Here is a 22,398-nt window from a genome sequence, read left to right on the forward strand (position 1 = left end):
CATCCCTGTTAGTGAGCATTTCTCCTTTGCCAAGATAATCCATCCACCTGACAGGTGGGTCATATCATGAAGCTGATTAAACAGCATGATCATTACACAGGTGCCCCTTGTGCTGGGGACAATAAAAGGCCACTCTAAAATGTGGAGATTTGTCACACAACACAATTCCACAGATGTCTTTACTTTTGAGGGAGAGTGCAATTGGCATGCTGACTGGAGGATTGTTCAACAGAGCTGTTGCCAGAGAAATGAATGGTAATGTCTCTACCATAAGCCGCCTCCAACGTCGTTTTAGAGAATTTGGCAGTACCGTAAATTCCGGACTTTAAGCCGCAACTTTTTTCCCACGCTTTGAACATCGCGGCTTAAACAATGATGCGGCTAATATATGGATTTTTCCCGCTTTCAATTTTTTTTTTCTCAAAAAAACACATTCTGTGACGTCCTCAGTTTTTGGGCGGCATGAAGCTTTCATTAGACCAATGAAATTGCCGAACGGGTGAAGGTCAAACAAGTTTTTTGTTTACTGTTTAGATTACATCGAGCGCTCTCAAACTTCCCATCATTCTGATTACGGTAGTCATTTTGTCACCCTCATCATGGCAAAGACACGGAGAAATGCATATGATGCAGCTTTCAAGTTGAAGGCGATTGATCTGGCTGTTGGAAAAGGAAATAGAGCTGCTGCACGGGAGCTTGGTCTTAATGAGTCAATGATAAGACGTTGGAAACAGCAGCGTGAGGAATTGACTTTTTTGTTACAAGCCGTGTTTCATTAAAGCCTATTTATTTTTGTTACAAGCCTTGTTTCGTTAAAGCCTATTTATTTTTGTTACAAGCCGTGTTTCGTTAAAGCCTGTGTAAAGTTAATTTGTTTCAATGTACCGGTAGGCACCTGCGGCTTATAGACATGTGCGGCTTATTTATGTTCAAAATAATATATATTTTTTAAATTCAGTGGGTGCGGCTTATATTCAGGTGCGCTTAATAGTCCGGAAATTACGGTAAGTCCAACCGGCCTCACAACCACAGATCACGTGTAACCATGCCAGCCCAGGACCTCCACATCTGGATTCTTTCCCTGTGGGATTGTCTGAGACCAGCCACATGGACAGCTGATGAAACTGTGGGTTTGCACAACCAATTAATTTCTGCATAAAACTGTCAGAAACTGTCTCAGGGAAGCTCTTCTGCGTGCTCATCGTCCTCACCAGGGTCTTGACCTGACGGCAGTTTGGCATCGTAACCGACTTCATTGGGCAAATGCTGACCTTTGATGGCCACTGGCACGCTGGAGAAGTGTGCTCCTCATGGAGGAATTCCTGTTTCAACTGTACTGGGCAGATGGCAGACAGCGTGTATGGCATCGTGTGGGTGAGCGGTTTGCTGATGTCAACGTTGTGAACAGAGTGCTGCATGGTGGCAGTGGGGTTATGGTATGGGCAGGCATAAGCTTCGGATAACAAACACAATTGCGTTTTATCGATGGCAATTTGAATGCACAGAGATACCGTGATGAGATCCTGAGGCCCATTGTCATGCCATTCATCCACCGCCATCACTTTATATTCAGCATGTTAATGCACGGCCCCATGTTGCAAGGATCTGTCCCAGTTCTTCTATGGCCTGCATACTCACCAGACATGTCACCCATTGAGCATGTTTGGGATGCTCTGGATCGACAGCTTGCTCCAGTTCCCGCCAATATCCAGAAACTTTGCACAGCCATTGAAGAGGAGTGGGACAACATTCCACAGGCCACAATCAACAGCATGATCAACTCTATGTGAAGGAGATGTGTTGCGCATGAGGCAAATGGTGGTCACACCAGATACTGACTGGTTTTCTGATCCATAGATTAGGGCCTAATTACTTTATTTCAATAGACTGATTTCCTTATATGAAATATACCTTATACTCAGTAAAATCTTTGAAATTGTTGCATGTTGCATTTATATATATTTTTTGTGTTGTTGAGAAGTAATTAGCATGACATCAATAAGTCTCAGGGAGAAATTATTGATGAGGGGTGCGTTCAGAGCTCAGGAAGTACAGACATGTCTGTCAGTGTGTTCACTAATGTCCTGTTTATCTCAGTCTGCCTTGCTAGGTTTGATTAATGTTCACTATTTACATCCAGGGAACAATGTACGGCAAAAAGAAGACAATGGAAAATGCATGTGTGTGTATATGTCTGTGTGTGTCATACACTCACCCTGTGCAGACAGCTCTAGCGGGGATTTGAATTCGATGGCATAAGGTCTCATTAGCCTCTTCAGATTGTGGATTAGCTGTGGAGGAGAACATTTTACATATCAAAACACCCATCTGGCAAAACAGACAAACCTCTTCAGAGGAGAGAAAAGTGTTTTGTTTACAATAAGAACAAATGCAGACATATTGCCACTCATTCTTTTTTACAAAGGAAAATAACTGTCAGTTGTACTTCTAAGAGCAATACAACTGAAAAGGTAAAAATGTCATAACATCAGATTAAAATAACAGGAACAATGGGACGGGGGCAGAGTGAGTCTTGCGCATACAGCAGAATGGGAAGTGACCTGTGTTTGTCTCAGTATCTGCTGTTGGGTGAGCTGTAGCGGGGCTGTTGTGTACGAGGAGAGTGCTTATTGCTGGAGAGAGCCTGTCAAAGCACATTACCTTACATCAATCTCTCCAGTTCCTCTCCTGCCCACTACTCTGGCCTCTCTCTGCATCTCCCATCTCCCTACACCTCCCCTCTCCCTTCCTTCTCCTGCCCACTACTCTGGCCTCTCTCTGCATCTCCCATCTCCCTACACCTCCCCTCTCCCTTCCCTCTCCTGCCCACTACTCTGGCCTCTCTCTGCATCTCCCATCTCCCTACACCTCCCCTCTCCCTTCCCTCTCCTGCCCACTACTCTGGCCTCTCTCTGCATCTCCCTACACCTCCCCTCTCCCTTCCCTCTCCTGCCCACTTCTCTGGCCTCTCTCTGCATCTCCCATCTCTCTACACCTCCCCTCTCCCTTCCCTCTCCTGCCCACTTCTCTGGCCTCTCTCTGCATCTCCCATCTCCCTTCACCTCCCCTCTCCCTTCCCTCTCCTGCCCACTTCTCTGGCCTCTCTCTGCATCTCCCATCTCCCTACACCTCCCCTCTCCCTTCCCTCTCCTGCGGCCTCTCTCTGCATCTCCCATCTCCCTACACCTCCCCTCTCCTCTCCTGCCCACTTCTCTGGCCTCTCTCTGCATCTCCCATCTCCCTACACCTCCCCTCTCCCTTCCCTCTCCTGCCCACTACTCTGGCCTCTCTCTGCATCTCCCATCTCCCTACACCTCCCCTCTCCCTTCCCTCTCCTGCCCACTACTCTGGCCTCTCTCTGCATCTCCCATCTCCCTACACCTCCCCTCTTCCTCTTTTCTCCTGCCCACTTCTCCACCTGCTACCTGCACCTTCCCGTCTCCCCACTCCTCTGCAACTCCTCTCTCCGTGCACCTCTCCTCCCTTCCATCTCTTTTCCTCCCCTCTCCCTGGACCTCTCTTCCCCTCTTCTCACCTCCTCTCGCGCCCTGGGGTCTGGACCAGCGAGTGCCACCACCCCATGGTGCCTCGCAACCAATTAACATGTTTTTCCAGGAGCCAGTTTCCTCTTTGCTGACGCCATTCACACAGCAGCAGCAGCAGCATGCTGAGGCACTAAATCAATCTACAGAACCTCTGGGGAGTCTGTGTGTGTATGTCTATGGATGAGGTCATGGATCACGGCCCTAGTGAGACTCTGAAACTGCTAATGTAACGTTCTGCAGGGTTATATTAACCTCAGCTCCCCTGACTAGGTTGACGAAGATAAACAACAATCCAGCTCATAATTAGTTTGAACCCTTACAACCTGGTCACTGTTTTAATTGCAGACTGGAATACTGTACAACAGAAGGATTTGGTCAGCAAACATCAGCAGACCCAATGATTAACAGAATCCAGAGGAGGAACTATTTGTTTTTGTTTTGTCCTTTGTAGACTAGAGTAATGATTACTCGACAAAAGAAGACAGTGATTAAATCAAATTAAAAGAGCAGAATGCGCTGTTTAATTAAAAGAAGCGGTATAACAAAGTAAAGGTCTGCGTCCCAAATGGCACCATATTCCCTCTGGGCCCTGGTCAAAAGTAGGCTAGTGTACTATAGAGGGAAAAGGCTGCCATTTGGGAGACACCCAAATTCAAGGAGATGTTAGAGTTGAGTTGCAGGGAGGTCGTTCCACCAACTTGTTAAAAAAACCGTTCGATTTTACCTTATTTTAACATTCTGTCATAAAGAGTACATGTTCAACCTCATAAAAACATGTTTTTCAATTTTAAATAAAATATTTAACAAAAAAAGAAAAGAAAAATAAGTGCAAGTGCCTATTAGGAGTGCCAAATAAAGTAGCAATGTTGACTGTTACAGGGTTGACCGTAAAAGGGTTGACCGTAACAGGGTTGACCTAAACAAGGTTGACCGTAACAGGGTTGACAGTAACAGAGTTGACCATAACAGGGTTGAAGATTTAATCTTAAATCAGACATAAATCCCCTCGTGACATGGAAGCTTAAAAAAAAGAAATTGCTAAAACATTTCTATCCTGTCTGTCTATAGATAGCAAGATAGTGCTGGAGGCAGGTAGAGGGATCATGAGGCGGAACTGTCACACACACTGTGGGGCTGGAGACACCAAGACTGACACACCCAACCCCCCCTCTGACACACACATACACACACTGTGGGGCTGGGGACACCATGACTGACACACCCAATCCCCCCCCCCCTGACACACATGTGCGCTCTCACACACACAGACACACACAGACACACACAGACACACAGACTCACAAACACACACAGACACACACAAACACACACAGACACACACAGACACACACAGACACACACAAACACAGACACACACAGACACACACAGACACACACAGACACACACAGACACACACAAACACACACAGACACAGACACACACAGACACACACAAACACACAGACACACACAGACACACACAGACACACACAGACACACAGACTCTGGAGAAAGGTTGAAGTGTTGATGTTCAACCCGCTCAGTTTTCCACAACAAAACACCAGAAAATGGCCAAAAAGAGTAGAACCAGTTTACCTGCTTTTACACTATGATTTGACTATTAGATGTTCAACAACCCAGGTACTGAAGGTGGGCTGGCTTTGTCCAGGTACGTAGGTCTCTGAAACTAGCAGACTATAAATAAACAGATGACTAAATCTTTCTGTTTGCATCAAAGCTGAGGTAGCAGAGGAGAACATTGTTAAAAGCTCCAAAAAATGCTTCACTATTTATTTTCCCCTACTGCGTCTTGTACACAAAGACACAGACACACACACACACACACACTGTAAAAGGGTCAGATAGACTGGAACAACACTGCTGTCTGTGTCAGACAATGGGCACAACCACACACTACCACGCTGCCATGCTATCACGCTACCACGCCAACACACTACCACACTACCCAGTGTGCTGAAGTGTTCCTGTAACCATGTTTGACTGCCTAACAGCGTACAAATACAGTACATTTCATTAATTGAATGAGTAAACACACATACTGTAGCATGTGTACGGAGTGTTGTTTCTTTGTGTGAGTGCAAGACCTTCTGCACTCACACAAAGAAAGTGCCTGCATGGGCGTGTGCGTACATGCATGTGTTTAAACATGAAACTGTTTTTGTGCAGAGCCGCTTGTTCCCCGCAGTGTCTGTCAGTGTGGCTTCGTCTCTGTGGGGGTTGGGAGCCAGGGTCAGGGGGAGTGTGTGTGCGTGTGTGTGTGTGCGTTTGCCTGTGTGTGCTTGTGCATATGTGTGTGTGCGGCGTGTGCATGTGTGTGTGATCCTCCTCATAGCGCCTCTACCTGCCTCCAGCACTCTATCTGTCAACATGACAGCATGATGACAGTGTCAGTTTAGGAGCCAGCTAGGCAGCTTAGGGCTTAGGGAACAGGTCACATCATACTGATGCATACTGTACATTCACAGTGTGTAAATTATGTACCACTGGTGAGTGGGTGGTGGGTGGCACGTAGCTCAATACTGACTAAAGTGAACCATGAATAAAAAGAGGGAGAAATACAGTGCATTTACTCTATAAAGAAGCAGTAAATGAAGTGGTAATAAAAAACAGCTCAAATCAAATCAAATGACAGTCACATGTGCCGAGTACAACAGATGTAGACCTTACAGTGAAATGCTTACATACGAGCCCCTAACAAACAATGCAGTACAAATAAGAATAATACATAAAAGTAACAAGTAATTAAAAGAGCAGCTGTAAAATAACAATAGTGAGACTATATACAGGGGGGTATCGGTACAGAGTCAAGGTGTGGGGGCACCGGATAGTCGAGGTAAATGAGGTAATATATACATGATGATATAGTTATTAAAGTGACTATGCATAGAGGAAAACAACAGAGAGCAGCAGCGGTGTAAAAGGAGGGGGGGCGGCAATGAAAATAGTCTGGGTAGCTTGGGGGTAGAAGCTGTTTAGAAGTCTCTAGGACCTAGACTTGGCGCTCCAGTACCGCTTGCCATGTGGTAGCAGAGAGAACAGTCTATGACTAGGGTGGCTGGAGTCATTGACAATTTTTAGGGCCTTCCTCTGACAACGAGGCAGGTATGAGGTCCTGGATGGCAGGAAGCTTTGCCCCAGTGATGTACTGGGCCGTATGCACTACCCTCTGTAGTGCCTTGCGGTTGGAGGCCGAGCAGTTGCCATACCAGACAGTGATGCAACCAGACAGGATACTCTCGATGGTGCAGCTGTAGAACCTTTTGAGGATATGAGAGCCCATGACAAATCTTTTCTGTCTCGTGACGGGGAATAGGTTTATCGTGCCCTCTTTACGACTGTCTTGGTGTCCTTGGACCATGTTAGTTTGTTGGTTATATGGACACCAAGGAACTTGGAGCTCTCAACCTGCTCCACTACAGCCCCGTCGATGAGAATGGGGGCGTGCTCGGTCCTCTTTTCCCTGTAGTCCACAATCATCTCCTTTGTCTTGATCACGTTTAGGGAGAGGTTGTTGTCCTGGCACCACACGGCCAGGTCTCTGACCTCCTCCCTATAGGCTGTCTTGTCGTGTCAGTGATCAGGCCTACCTTAGTTGTGTCATCGGCAAACTTAATGATGGTATTGGGGTCGTGCCTGGCCATGCAGTCATGAGTGAACAGGGAATACAGGAGGGGACTGAGCACGCACCCCTGAGGGGCACCTGTGTTGAGGATCATCGTGGCGGATGTGTTGTTACCTACCCTCACCACCTGGGGGCGGCCCGTCAGGAAGTCCAGGATCCAGTTGCAGAGGGAGGTGTTTAGTCCCAGGGTCCTTAGCTTATTGATGAGCTTTGAGGGCACTATGGGGTTGAACGCTGAGCTGTAGTCAATGAATATCATTCTCACATAGGTGTACCTTTTTGTCCAGGTGGGAAAGGGCAGTGTGGACTGCAATAGAGATTGCATCATCTGTGGATCTGTTAGGGAGGTATGCTAATTGGAGTGCTTCAACATTTCTTGCTGTTTGGGGTTTTAGGCTGGGTTTCTATATAGTACTTTGTGACATCGGCTGATGTAAAAAGAGCTTTATAAATATATTTTATTGATTAATTGATTGATTGGGTCTAGGGTTTCTGGGATAATAGTGTTGATGTGAGCCATGACCAGCCTTTCAAAGCACTTCATGGCTACAGACGTGAGTGCTACGAGTCAGTAGTCATTTAGGCAGGTTACCTTAGTGTTCTTTGGCACAGGGACTATAGTGGTCTGCTTAAAACATGTTGGTATTACAGACTCGGACAGGGAGAGGTTGAAAATGTCAGTGAAGACACTTGCCAGTTGGTCAGCGCATGCTCACAGTACACGTGCTGGTAATCCGTCTGGCCCTGCAGCCTTGTGAATGTTGACGTGTTTAAAGGTCTTACTCATATCGGCTGCGGAGAGCGTGATCACACAGTCTTCCTTTTTTATTGATCGAGTCACTGGTGCTTCCTGCTTTAATTTTAGCTTGTAAGCAGGAATCAGGAGAATAGAATTATGGTAAGATTTGCCAAATGGAGGGCGAGGGAAAGCTTTGTATCTCTGTGTGTGGAATAAAGGATGTCCAGAGTTTTTTCCCTCTGGTTGCACATTTAACATGCTGATAGAAATTTGGTAAGACCGATTTACGTTTCCCTGCATTACATTTCCCGGCCCCTAGGAGACCCGCCTCTGGGTGAGTGTTTTCCTGTTTGCTAATGACGGAATGCAGCTCATTGAGTGCGGTCTTAGTGCCAGCCTCAGTCTGTGGTGGTAAGATACCGATAAACTCTCTAGGTAGATAGTGTGGTCAACAGCTAATCATGAGATACGCTACCTCAGGCGAGCAAAACCTTGAGTCTTCCTTAGATATTGTGCACCAGCTGTTATTTACAAAAATACATAGTCCACCACCCCTTGTCTTACCAGACACCACTGTTCTATCCTGCCAATACAGCGTATAACCAGCCTGCTGTATGTTGATAATGTTGTCGTTCAGACACGACTCCGTGAAGCATTAAATATGACAGTTTTGAATTTCCCATTGGTAGTTTAATCTTCCGCATAGGTCATAGATTTTATTTTCCAAAGATTGCATGTTTGCTAGCAAAATGGAAGTCAGTGGGGGTTTATACGATCGCCTACGAATTCTCAGAAGGCAGCCCGCCATTCGGACCCTTTTTCTCCACATTCTCTTCATGCAAATGACCGGGATCTGGGCCTGTTCCCGGGAAAGCAGTATGTCATTCACGTCGGGCTCGTTAAAGAAGAAAAATTATTCTGCCAGATCGTGGTGAGTAATCTCAGTTCTGAAGTCCAGAAGTTATTTACGGTCATAAGAGATGGTAGCAGCAACATTATGTACAAAATAAGTTAAACAATAAATTACAAACAAGGAATGCAAGGAAACAAAAAAACACAATTGGATAGGAACACGTAAAACGTCAGCCTTCTTCTCCAGCCTTCTTCTCCGGTGCCAGCTGTTCAATAGTGTAAGTTAACTGGATAAGGTAGCAACATTTCAGTAACTTTACCAAAAAAGGCATTTATTTGCAGAGATCCCGGTTGGAAGATTCCGGAATCAGGAAGGGTAACAGCAAGATATCCAGGAATCTTCCAACTGGCATTTCTGGAAAACCTACATGGCAAATTTTGTAAAATGTTACCAGCGTTTTGTAAGCCTAGTACAGGGAAACTAGAAATCCATACCTTTTCTCCATTGGCGCTCCCCAGAACATAGCAGCCCATTATATGAATGAGGTTGGGCTCAGGATTCAGCTTGCTCATAAACTGACTCAACTTCTTCCAAAACCTGTCAAAGAAGAGAGGGAGAGATGAAATTATTCTATATGTCTGAAATAGTGTATGACTTTAGTCTACACTGTATGTATCTGAAATACAGTGACAGTTATCAAGGTGATATTGTTGTCAGAAGTGAGTTGTCTTACTGGATCATATCCTCCTCCTTCTCCACTTTGGCAAATGTGGCCACTTTGTTCTTGAGCAGGTACAGATGCCCCGGACCTCCCTGGAGAACAGGTTCATTTCAGTTACAGTATGTTCATGTAGAAATAACAGCAGCAGCAATAAGCTGACCTGAACACTGATTTTCAAACAGTAAGACCACATTCTCACAGAGTGTTCTTTAATGGAAGCATTTCCAACATAATCCAGGTAGAGATATACCCCAGGGCAGCTGTCTAGGCCCCCTAATTTTTAAGTGTTTACTAATGGCCTGCCACTGGCACTGAGTTAAGCCTGTGTGTCTATGTATGCTGACGACTCAACATTATACACTGCAACACTTAACATAGAGTTGCAGTCAGTTTTAGAATGGGTAGCAATAAGCTTGTCCTAAATATTTCAAAAAATAAAAGCATTGTATTTGGGACAAATCATTCACTAAAACCTAAACCTCAACTAAATCTTGTAATGAATAAGGTGGAAATTGAACAAGTTGAGGAGACTAAACTGCTTGGTGTAACCCTGGATTGTCATGGTCAAAACATATTGATGCAATGGTAGCTAAGATGGGGAGAGGTCTGTCCATAATAAAGCGCTCCTCTGCTTTTTCTTGACATCGCTATCAACAAAACAAGTCCTATAGGCCCTAGTTTTATCACACCTGGACTACTGCCATAGACATAGGCAAATTACAGTTGTCCCAGAACAGAGAAGCATGGCTGGCCCTTAAATGTACATGGCGAGCTAAGATAAATAACAATCACTCCTGGCCCAAAGTAGAGGAGAGATTAACTGCATCACTACTTGTCTTTGTGAGAGGTATTGACATGTTGAACAACTAGCACACAGCTAAGATACCCATTCATACCCCACAAGACATGCCACCAGGTGTCTCTTCGCAGTCCCCAAGTCCAGAACAGACTCTGGGAAACAAACAGTACCACATCAAGTAACTCACACAGATGTAGCCCTTTCCTGCAGTCAAATAACCTAGTCGCTTCATCAGTGGAACGTTATTAATATTTTTCATAATTTCATAGTTAATCAACATTATTATTGTTTAAACGCAGAAAATCTGGTGTTTCTATGCCAAACAGTTTTGTTATATTTCTGTCTTCTGTGATGTAATATTAGGATGCAAACTCAAAATGTAATACATTTCAACTCTATATCTGACATGGTACAAGTATGTTATTTTTTAAGCACATAACCATGTGTGAGATGTACACTTTTGTTTCAATGTAGATTTGTTTAAGACTACCAATAAACACTCTGTGTGACCCTGATTTAGCTCACTGCAGTAAAAGGTTAAAAAACATAAAACTACACCTTATGAAACAACGCACACTGTGAAGAGACACACACACAGACATGCACACATGCATTGTAATGTAATATTGTTGTATTGTGGTATTATAAATGTTGCATTGTAGATATGTAGTGGTCAAGTAGTGGTGTAATAATGTGTTGTATGATACTGTTTTATAAAAAAGGTTCTCTCAACCAGCTTCTCTTTCCTCTCTCTCACCTGACAGAAGATGAGCATGTTCCAGATCTTACAGCCTTTCCTATAGGCCGTCAGCTTCTTCTCTATCTCCTCTGTGATTGGAGGGAATGAAAGAGAAAGAGAAATAAATGTTCCTTTCTGCTGTCATAAGACGGGAGAGAGGTCACATACGGTACAATGGACAGGATCCTTATTCAGTGCACGCAATGAATCTAAGAAAACATCACACAATCTACTTACCAATGATGTCATCGAATGTGGCATGTTCATGATCCTACAGAAAAAGTTCAAATTGAAGGACCCAATAAGACAAGACAGTTCTAACTACCGGGGTGGTTTACGTCAAGCAGTCGATATTTTCCATATGAACCGTTTTCATTATGAAGTGTAGAAGAGACTCTCCAAAATCAATATTACAGTAATCTGAATGTCTAAGTTATTACCATAACATACAGTAGGAGTCGCGTAACGGATGAGTAGATGAGAGGAACTCACATAAAGGATGGGGATGACGGAGGGATCGTCCCTACGGATGATGTTAGGAACATATTCAGCCTTCGGGACCTTGGAGGATATCAACTGGAAGAAGACAGACAGAAAGTCTCAACTTCTATACGAATGTCAATGAAAAGCTGTCTACAATGGGTACATTATATACTGTAAGAAATATCGTAATAAGAACGGAAGTAGTACAAATAAAAGTTCAGAAACCAATCTACTTAGTGCTACGATATCAGTTGAAGGCAGTATTGCATAGAGCTAGAGACGTATTTTACTACAGTTTACTTTTTTAATTCATAGCTACACACTGTTAATGACTATGAGTATAACAGAACTCATATGGCAGGCAAAAACCTGAGAAAAATTCAACCAGGAAGTGGAGGATCTGAGAATTGTAGTTCTTCTTTCTAGTCCCTTTCGAAACTACAGTATTTGTGGGGTCACATTGCACTTCCTAAGGCTTCCATTGGCTCTCTAAAGCCTTCAGAAAGCAGATTGAGGCGTCTCCTGTCTCTGGGCAGAGTATACTAGCACAGTTTGTCAGTGGTCTGCCTAGTGACAAAGAGATTGGAGATGCGCGGTCCCGCGACCATGCTGTTTTTTCTTTTTCTCTTTGAATGAATACACTATTGTCCGGTTGGAATATTATCGCTATTTTACGAGAAAAATACCATAAAAACATTTTTGTCTCGAAATGCGCTCGCGCGTTACCCTTTGGATAGTGACCTGAACGCACAAACAAAAGGTATTTGTTATTTGGACATAACTATGGATAACTATGGTCCAAATACCGATTTCAAAAAGGCTTTACAGCGAAAGCAAAACATTAGATTAAGTTAGGAGAGTACATAGCCACAAATAATCACACAGCCATTTTCAAAGGAAGCATATATGTCACATAAACCCAAAACACAGCTAAATGAAGCCCTAACCTTAGATGATCTTCATCAGTCCTAGGACTTCATCACTCCTAGGACATCATGTTACACAATACATGTATGTTTTGTTCGATCAAGTTCATATTTTTATTAAAAAACAGCATTTTACATTGGCGAGTGATGTTCAGAAAATTTTTTTTTTTTTTAAATAGCTTTACGGAGAATATTCTGAGTACATAGCTCAGCCATCACAGAAAGCTATACAGACACCCGCCAAGTTCGGGGCAATCTAAACTCAGAATTAGTATTAGAAATATGCTCTTACCTTTGCTGATCTTCGTCAGAATGCACTCCCAGGACTGCTACTTCCACAAGAAATGTTGTTTCTGTTCTAAATAATCCATATTATTCGTGCGTTCAGGTCACTATCCAAAGGCTAACGCGCGAGTGCAATTCGAGACACAAAAAGTCAAAATGTTCCATTACCATACTTAGAAGCACGTCAAATGCTGTTTAAAATCAATCTTTATGGTATTTTTTATGTAAAATTGCAATAATAGTCCAACCGGACAATAGCGTATACATTCAAGGAGAAAAAGAAGGAACAGCGTGCTCGCGGGACCATGCATATCCAATCCCTTTGTCCCCAGGCAGTCCACTCAGTAACTGAGCTCCTATACTCTGCCCAGTGACAGGAGAATGCTCAAACCACTTTCTGAAGGCTTTTGACAGCCAATGGAAGCCTTAGGAAGTGCAATGTGACCCCACAAATACTGTAGTTTCGAAAGGGACTAGAAAGAACAACTACAATTCTCAGATCCTCCACTTCCTGGTTGAATTTGTCTCAGGTTTTTGCCTGCCATATGAGTTCTGTTATACTCACAGACACCATTCAAACAGTTTTAGAAACTTCAGAGTGTTTTCTATCCGAATCTACTAATAATATACATATTCTAGTTTCTGGGAAAGAGTAGTAACCAGTTTAATTTGGGTACTTTTTTCATCCGGCCGTGAAAATACTGCCCCCTACACCTCAACAGGTTAATAACACACTGTTAATAACAGTTAATAACAACACACTGTTAATAAATATTAATAACAACACGCTGTTAATTACTATTAATAACAACACACTGTTAGTAACTATTAATAACAACACACTGTTAATAACAACACACTGTTAATAACTATTAATAACACACTGTTATTAACTATTAACAACACACTGTTATTAACTATTAATAACAACACACTGTTAATAACTATTAATAACACACTGTTAATAGCTATTAATAACACACTGTTAATAACTATTAATAACAATAACTCCTCTCCTTGCACTGCTATTTCTATTTTTTTTATTTTTGCTATGAGAGGCTGAATAACTGGTCTCTTTGGTGACCTGAGCATCTCACCATGATTTTGGGTGGGACGAAGTCCTCTCCCTCACAGGCTGCTCTCTCCATCTCTCTCTCCTCCTCCCAGTCTGCATCCTCCTGGGATCCTTCATCTAGAGCCCCTGAGGAGGACTGCAAGTCCCCACCTAACCAACACACACACACACACACACACACACACACACACACACACACACACACACACACACACACACACACAGTGGGGGAGAGATGAAAGGATAGCAAACATACTAATAAAGGAGAGTTTGCAATCAGAAGTGGTGCACCTGGCAGCTGGCTGTTTGCAGAGAGAACATAGAACAGGCATCATAGAGACAACCAGAGGAAACAGAACACATTATCCCTTCCCTAGACATCAACATCAATAAAGGAAACAGAACATAATCCCTTCCCTAGACATCAACATCAATAAAGGAAACAGAACACATTATTCCTTCCCTAGACATCAACATCAATAAAGGAAACAGAACACATTATACCTTCCCTAAACATCAACATCAATAAAGGAAACAGAACACATTATCCCTTCCCTAGACATCAACATCAATAAAGGAAACAGAACACATTATCCCTTCCCTAAACATCAACATCAATAAAGGAAACAGAACACATTATCCCTTCTCTAAACATCAACATCAATAAAGGAAACAGAACACATTATCCCTTCTCTAAACATCAACATCAATAAAGGAAACAGAACACATTATACCTTCCCTAAACATCAACATCAATAAAGGAAACAGAACACATTATACCTTCGGTAAACATCAACATACAATAAAAGGAGACAGAAGACATTATCCCTTCTCTAAACAACAACATCAATAAAGGAAACAGAACACATTATCTTCTTAAACATCAACATCAATAAAGGAAACAGAACACATTACCCTTCTAAACATCAACATCAATAAAGGAAACAGAACACATTATACCTTCCCTAAACATCAACATCAATAAAGGAAACAGAACACATAGACCACAGGTTACAGAGATATACAAAAAATGGAGATGAAAGACAATACTTTGAACAGACAACCACAGAGCTTGGAACAGACAATCATAGAGCTTGGAACAGACAACCACAGAGCTTGGAACAGACAACCACAGAGCTTGGAACAGACAATCACAGAGCTTGGAACAGACAACCATAGAGCTTGGAACAGACAACCACAGAGCTTGAAACAGACAACCACAGAGCTTGGAACAGACAACCACAGAGCTTGGAACAGACAACCACAGAGCTTGAAACAGACAATCATAGAGCTTGGAACAGACAATCTTTCCAAGATGGCGTAGCAGTTCAGACGTCCTATGTTCTCCTCTTGTCGTGTCCCGTATATATATATATATATATATTAACATATTTTCTTCGCATATCTTTTTACATATTTTTTTTCTAAAAACTCAACCTCAAAACACTCTCCTCCAACCCGCCTCACCAATTAAAAAAAAAAGTATTATTTACCTCAAATCTGAAATCCACAACAGAAGCTAGCCAGAGGTTAGCCATTTCACTGGCTAACGTTGGAGTTCAGCTAGCCACGGTTAGCGGTCCTCAGCTATCCATTAGCTCGATAAGCTATCGCCAGTTTTTGTACAGCGCGACTCAGACCAGAGCATACCGGACCTATTCTCTCTCTATATCCCCGGATTTCTACCGCAGGCTCTGAACTTTTACACCTCAATCTTGCAGCGAGCTAGCTGCTACCTGAGTGACTATTGGCAAACGTTGGTCCTGGAGCTAACATAAATTATTCCGGAGCTAGCCAGCTGAAGCTTTCCATCAGCCACTCCTGGGCTATTCCGGAGCTAGCAAGCTGAAGAGTTCCTTCAGCCACTCCTGGGCTACAATCACCTATCTGGACCTGTTTTTTACTGCCGTTTCGGAACCCCATCGGGCCTTCACGACTGGACCACCGACGTTATCTGCCCGAGGGAGTTATCCAACTGGCCCCTCCGTAGTTAGCTATCTTATCGGTTGCTATCTGAATAGGTCTATCGGACAACGTTTTTGGGCCACTATAACTATAACTATTTTGCCAATTGGACTGGTCCCCCCTACCACACGGAACCCCTCTAATCTACAGACAGAAACGCACAAGGTGGCTAAAAACAGACCTCCCTCCATCTTCTACCAGCTTGCTACCTATGGCTCGGCTAGCTATCTAATTCTCACTGGACCATTTGATCACTCGGCTAAGCATGCCTCTCCTTAATGTCAATATGCCTTGTCCATTGCTGTTCTGGTTAGTGTTTATTGGCTTATTTCACTGTAGAGCCTCTAGCCCTGCTCATTATACCTTATCCAACCTCTCAATTCCTCCACCCACACATGCTATGACATCTTCTGGTTTCAATGATGTTTCTAGAGACAATATCTCTCTCATCATTACTAAATGCCTAGGTTTACCTCCACTGTATTCACATCCTACCATACCTTTGTCTGTACATTATACCTTGAAGCTATTTTATCACCCCCAGAAACCTGCTCCTTTTTCCTCTCTATTCCCGACGTCACAGACGACCAATTCTTATAGCTTTTAGCCGTAACCTTATCCTCATCCTTCTCTGTTCCTCTGGTGATGTTGAGTTGAATCCAGGCCCTGCAGTGCCTAGCTCCACTCCTACTCCCCAGGTGCTATCTTTTAAAGACTTCTGTAACCGTAATAGCCTTGGTTTCATGCATGTCAACATTAGAAGCCTCCTCCCTAAGTTTGTTTTATTCACTGCTTTAGCACACTCTGCCAACCCGGATGTCCTAGCCGTGTCTGAATCCTGGCTTAGGAAGTCCACCAAAAACTCTGAAATCTTCATCCCTAACTACAACGTTTTCAGACAAGATAGAACGGCCAAAGGGGGTGGTGTTGCAATCTACTGCGGAGATAGCCTGCAGAGTTCTGTCCTACTATGCAGGTCTGTACCCAAACAATTTGAACTTCTACTTTTAAAAATCCATCTCTCTAAAAACAAGTCTCTTACCGTTGCCGCCTGCTATAAACCACCCTCAGCCCCCAGCTGTGCTCTGGACACCATATGTGAACTGATTTCCCTCCATCTATCTTCAGAGCTCGTGCTACTAGGTGACCTAAACTGGGACATGCTAAACACCCCAGCCATCCTACAATCCAAGCTTGATGCCCTCAATCTCACACAAATTATTAATGAACCCACCAGGTACCACCCCAAAGCCATAAACACTGGCACCCTCATAGATATCATCCTAACAAACTTGCCCTCTAAATACACCTCTGCTGTTTTCAACCAAGATCTCAGCGATCACTGCCTCTATGCCTGCATCCGTAATGGGTCAGCGGTAAAACAACCTCCACTCATCACTGTCAAACGCTCCCTGAAACATTTCAGCGAGCAAGCCTTTCTAATCGACCTGGCCCTGGTATCCTGGAAGGATATTGACCTCATCCCGTCAGTAGAGGATACCAAGTTATTTTTTAAAAATGCCTTCCTCACCATCTTAAATAAGCATGCCCCATTCAAGAAATTTAGAACCAGGAACAGAGATAGTCCTTGGTTCTCCCCAGACCTGACTGCCCTTAACCAACACAAAAACATCCTGTGGTGTTCTGCATTAGCATCGAACAGCCCCTGTGATATGCAACTTTTCAGGGAAGTTAGAAACCAATATACACAGGCAGTCAGAAAAACCAAGGCTAGCTTTTTTCAAGCAAAAATTTGCTTCCTGCAACACAAATTCAAAAAAGTTCTGGGACATTGTAAAGTCCATGGAGAATAAGAACCCCTCCTCCCAACTGCCCACTGCACTGAGGATAGGAAACTCTGTCACCACCGATAAACCCACTATAATTGAGAATTTCAATAAGCATTTTTCTACGGCTGGCCATGCTTTCCACCTGGCTACCCCTACTGCAGTCAACAGCACTACACCCCCCACAGCTACTCGCCCAAGCCTTCCCCATTTATCCTTCTCCCAAATCCATTCAGCTGATGTTTTGAAAGAGCTGCAAAATCTGGACCCCTACAAATCAGCCGGGCTAGACAATCTGGACCCTTTCTTTCTAAAATTATCTGCCAAAATTATTGCAACCCCTATTACTAGCCTGTTCAACCTCTCTTTCGTGTCGTCTGAGATTCCCATAGATTGGAAAGCAGCTGCTGTCATCCCCCTCTTCAAAGGAGGGGACACTCTTGACCCAAATTGCTACAGACCTATATCCATCCTACCCTGCCTTTCTAAGTTCTTCGAAAGCCAAGTCAACAAACAGATTACCGACTATTTCGAATCCCACCGCACCTTCTCCGCTATGCAATCTGGTTTCAGAGCTGGTCATGGGTGCACCTCAGTCACACTCAAGGTCCTAAACGATATCGTAACTGCAATCGATAAGAAACAATACTGTGCTGCCGTATTCATTGACCTGGCCAAAGCTTTCGACTCTGTCAATCACCACATCCTCATCGGCAGACTCAATAGCCTTGGTTTCTCAAATGATTGCATCGCCTGGTTCACCAACTACTTCTCTGATAGAGTTCAGTGTATCAAATCGGAGGGCCTGTTGTCCGGACCTCTGGCAGTCTCTATGGGGGTGCCACAGGGTTCAATTCTTGGTGCTGCTGGTGAGTCTCTGATCCACCTCTACGCAGACGACACCATTCTGTATACTTCTGGCCCTTCTTTGGACACTGTGTTAACAACCCTCCAGACGAGCTTCAATGCCATACAACTCTCCTTCCGTGGCCTCCAACTGCTCCTAAATACAAGTAAAACTAAATGCATGCTCTTCAACCGATCGCTGCCTGCACCTGCCCGCCTGTCCAGCATCACTACTCTGGACGGTTCTGACTTAGAATATGTGGACAACTACAAATACCTAGGTGTCTGGTTAGACTGTAAACTCTCCTTCCAGACTCACATCAAACATCTCCCCATCCAAAGTTAAATCTAGAATTGGTTTCCTATTTCGCAACAAAGCATCCTTCACTCATGCTGCCAAACATACCCTCGTGAAACTTACCATCCTACCGATCCTCTACTTCGGTGATGTAATTTACAAAATAGCCTCCAATACCCTACTCAACAAACTGGATGCAGTCTATCATAGAGCTTGGAACAGACAACCACAGAGCTTGGAACAGACAACCACAGAGCTTGGAACAGACAACCACAGAGCTTGGAACAGACAACCACAGAGCTTGGAACAGACAACCACAGAGCTTGGAACAGACAACCACAGAGCTTGGAACAGACAACCACAGAGCTTGGAACAGACAACCACAGAGCTTGGAACAGACAACCACAGAGCTTGGAACAGACAACCACAGAGCTTGGAACAGACAACCACAGAGCTTGGAACAGACAACCACAGAGCTTGGAACAGACAACCACAGAGCTTGGAACAGACAACCACAGAACTTGGAACAGACAACCACAGAACTTGGAACAGATAACCACAGAGCTTGGAACAGACAACCACAGAGCTTGGAACAGACAATCACAGAGCTTCAAACATACAAGCACATATTCAGACAGACCCAGGACATATACATAGGACGACAGAGACGTACAGTATGGGCGTAAAGAATGGACAGAAACGGTAGAGCGTCACAGTCTGACGTGAAGAGGACGAGGACAAATACAGTCATGGTCAAACTGTCTGTAGAGGAGTGCTTCTTTCAATGATCACAGATAGAAAATGTGTGTGTGTGTGTGTGTGTGTGTGTGTGTGTGTGTGTGTGTGTGTGTGTGTGTGTGTGTGTGTGTGTGTGTGTGTGTGTGTGTGTGTGTGTGTGTGTGTGTGTGTGTGTGTGTACAGGTACGTAGTGAAGATACAAGCTTTTTCATGTTTGTGCCTGAAAATAATAGTTACAAAAATAATGTACATGCTTATGCCGAGTATGCTTGAGTGAAGGTGTGTTCGCGTATGTGTCATTGCATGTCAGCTTGCATGAGTGAGTGTGTGTATAGTGTTTGTGTGGACTCACTGTCTCTGGAGCCATGGAGAGAGTCAGGCTTCATGGGGATGGGGTCACTCCAGGAGCGGTTGAAACTCTTGGCTCGGCGGTCAGCATATGCTGATGAAGGAGTGGAGGAGAATGACAATGAGTGGAGGATGACGAGCGGGATCACATTTACACTTTCCCTAAGCAACCCCATACACACACACACGTGCGCGAGCCCTAAAAACACACATCTATATTCTCCTGAAGTGTACACTCGTTCACTATTTCCACAAATCTAAAAGCATTGGATTGATGGAGGCTAGAGGGAGTTTTCACCAACTTTCAAATCAGTGAATAAAAGGGAGCAGTGATAATTGGGACATAACCACTTAACACAGACGCCAAAACACACTTCCCAAATGTACAACACATGCCGTTTCATTTAAATCAGCGCCCCTGTTTGGATGAAAACAGTTTAGTTGTATTCCTCTTACCGAGTCATCATAACAATATAGTGGCACTGAGTGGGTGAACATCTGGTGTTCCAGCTCACAGCTGGGGCTGGCGTATCCAAACCACCCAGTCACTTAACACCTGTTAATGAGGTCCATTCCTCTACCAGCTTCTCCTAACAAGACATCCTACGGTAAAACCCCTGCTAATATAATCCATTCCTCTACCAGCTTCTGCTAACAAAACATCCTACTGTAAAACCCCTGCTAATATAATCCATTCCTCTACCAGCTTCTCCTAACAAGACATCCTACTGTAAAACCACAAATTGAAAGCTTTTATGCCATACAATTAATTATCTTGACTCTTGGACCACTTTGAGGAGACCGGGAGTTCTGATCTCCTCACATATTTTATTCTTTCCCAGACAGGTTTAAATGGTAATGGAAACTAGATGTACTTCCTAAAGTGTTTCCATTCCCCTTTAAATGTAGAGGGCACCGAATCTAGAGGGGAGAATATGTGGAAAGTGGTGGGTGAGGTGGAATTTGATGTGTTTAGGAGACTTCACTACTAAAGCTGCACCACGCCCCCTGCACTCGACCACTTTCAAAGACGTGTTCGTTCCTCTCACTGCAGCTTGAACTAGATAATATGGAGCCATACCAAACTTATTTCTAAATGCATACATGTACCTTTAATCTACCATACTGTCCATTCTATCCAGCACATGTACTGTATAGGTACAAGCACACTAATGAAGTCCACATAATAATAAGCTACAACGCCACACTCACTGGGGAACTCACTCTGAGCCTTCATTCTGCGGCTGCCCACCATTCTCAGGTGCTTCCGGAAGTTTCTGTTGTAGAAAAGAAAAGAGGAGAGGAAAGCGAGGGAGGGAGGGAGAAAAATGGAGGAGAGAGGGAAAGAGGGAACGAGTGAGAAGAGGGAGGAGAGAGAAGGAGGAGAGAGGGTTTCAGCATGCAGGGAAAGCCACAGACACAGAGGGTGAAAGGCAGAAGAAGATGAACAGTTTAGTAACTTAGCTGGACAGGAAAGTGAAACAGCTTTTCAATCAATGCCTGGTCATGGACTGCAGGATCGAGTGTTTGAAGTTATTCAGTCATATCTGACTCAGTTCAGACTCTCTAATGACCTGATTCAACTGCATCAGAAGAGATGAACTCGTTTACAAAGGTTGGTCGGTCTGACTCATCCAAAAACTCCTCCGAAAAAAAGATCTAAAACATTGTGGAACTGTGAGAAAACTATCCAGGCTTGTGAAACATGTTTCTGTCTGTGATTCAGCCGTCATCCACTGACAAGCTCTTGAAAAAAAAAATAAACATGTCAAGTTAGTCACACAGAAAGTGTTCTCAATGTAGAACACTGTAGAGAAGATTTAGTAATGAGTTGAGATAACCTTGTTACCTGAGCCTAGTTCATTGCCTCCTCATAACCATGAGAAAAACAAATGTTTTATCTCTTTAGTAGAGAGACAGTTAATAAAGGCCTTTTTCCTGAAAAACATTCGATTATATGGCTTAAGGTGCAACTCATGTATGCTAAACCTCCTCTCTTTCTGTCACGTCCTGACCAGAAAAGGGGTTATTTGTTATTGTAGTTTGGTCAGGACGTGGCAGGGGGGTGTTTGTTTAGAGTGTTCCGGGGTTTTTGGGTTATGTTCTAGGTTAGTGTATTTCTATGTTAGATCTAGGTTGTTTAGTTCTATGTTTAGTTTATTGGGATTGGCCTTCAATTGGAGGCAGCTGTTCCTCGTTGCCTCTGATTGAAGGTCCTATGTATAGGGGTGTGTTTGTAATGGGAATTGTGGGTACTTGTCTCCTTGTTTAGTGTTTGTGCACCTGACAGGATTGTTAGTGTCGTTTGTATACGTTTTGGTTTTCCCTTTCTGACATTAAAAAAAGAAGATGAGTATACATATTCCCGCTGCGTTTTGGTCTGATCATTACGACACCCGTTACACTTTCTATCCCTCTCTCTCTGACTTAGAAGTTGAAATTAGACTTTGACTTAGAAGTTTAATACTGCCCTCCCTCCCTCATTACTCCTCTTTTCCACCCACTTCATCCCTTATTCCCTTGTCTCTCACTCTACAAAGCTGGGTGTCTGGCATCACGCATCCATGGTTACGATTCATGTTGTGGATCAAACAGAGTCATTATGTAT

At 43.7% G+C, this 22,398-nt stretch overlaps 1 protein-coding gene across 4 annotated transcripts in view; it reads right to left on the reverse strand.

Annotated features, from left to right (window-relative positions):
• LOC106580537 (NMDA receptor synaptonuclear signaling and neuronal migration factor) overlaps positions 1 to 22,398 on the reverse strand; it is a 61,155-nt gene that overhangs the window by 688 nt on the left and 38,069 nt on the right. For 2 of the 4 annotated variants that reach the window (XM_014161724.2, XM_014161721.2), the window contains 9 exons: positions 21,015 to 21,067; positions 19,795 to 19,884; positions 13,831 to 13,958; positions 11,532 to 11,615; positions 11,277 to 11,310; positions 11,058 to 11,128; positions 9,514 to 9,593; positions 9,275 to 9,377; positions 2,216 to 2,291 (listed from right to left, as the gene is read on the reverse strand). In XM_014161724.2, the coding sequence (XP_014017199.1) occupies positions 2,216 to 2,291; positions 9,275 to 9,377; positions 9,514 to 9,593; positions 11,058 to 11,128; positions 11,277 to 11,310; positions 11,532 to 11,615; positions 13,831 to 13,958; positions 19,795 to 19,884; positions 21,015 to 21,067 (719 nt within the window). Of the gene's footprint in view, positions 1 to 2,215; positions 2,292 to 9,274; positions 9,378 to 9,513; positions 9,594 to 11,057; positions 11,129 to 11,276; positions 11,311 to 11,531; positions 11,616 to 13,830; positions 13,959 to 19,794; positions 19,885 to 21,002; positions 21,068 to 22,398 lie in introns of all 4 variants that reach the window. The other 2 variants (XM_014161723.2, XM_045703282.1) reach the window with 1 other exon arrangement.

Source organism: Salmo salar, chromosome ssa20, assembly GCF_905237065.1.
Source record: "Salmo salar chromosome ssa20, Ssal_v3.1, whole genome shotgun sequence".
In the NCBI taxonomy this organism is placed as follows: Eukaryota; Metazoa; Chordata; class Actinopteri; order Salmoniformes; family Salmonidae; genus Salmo; species Salmo salar.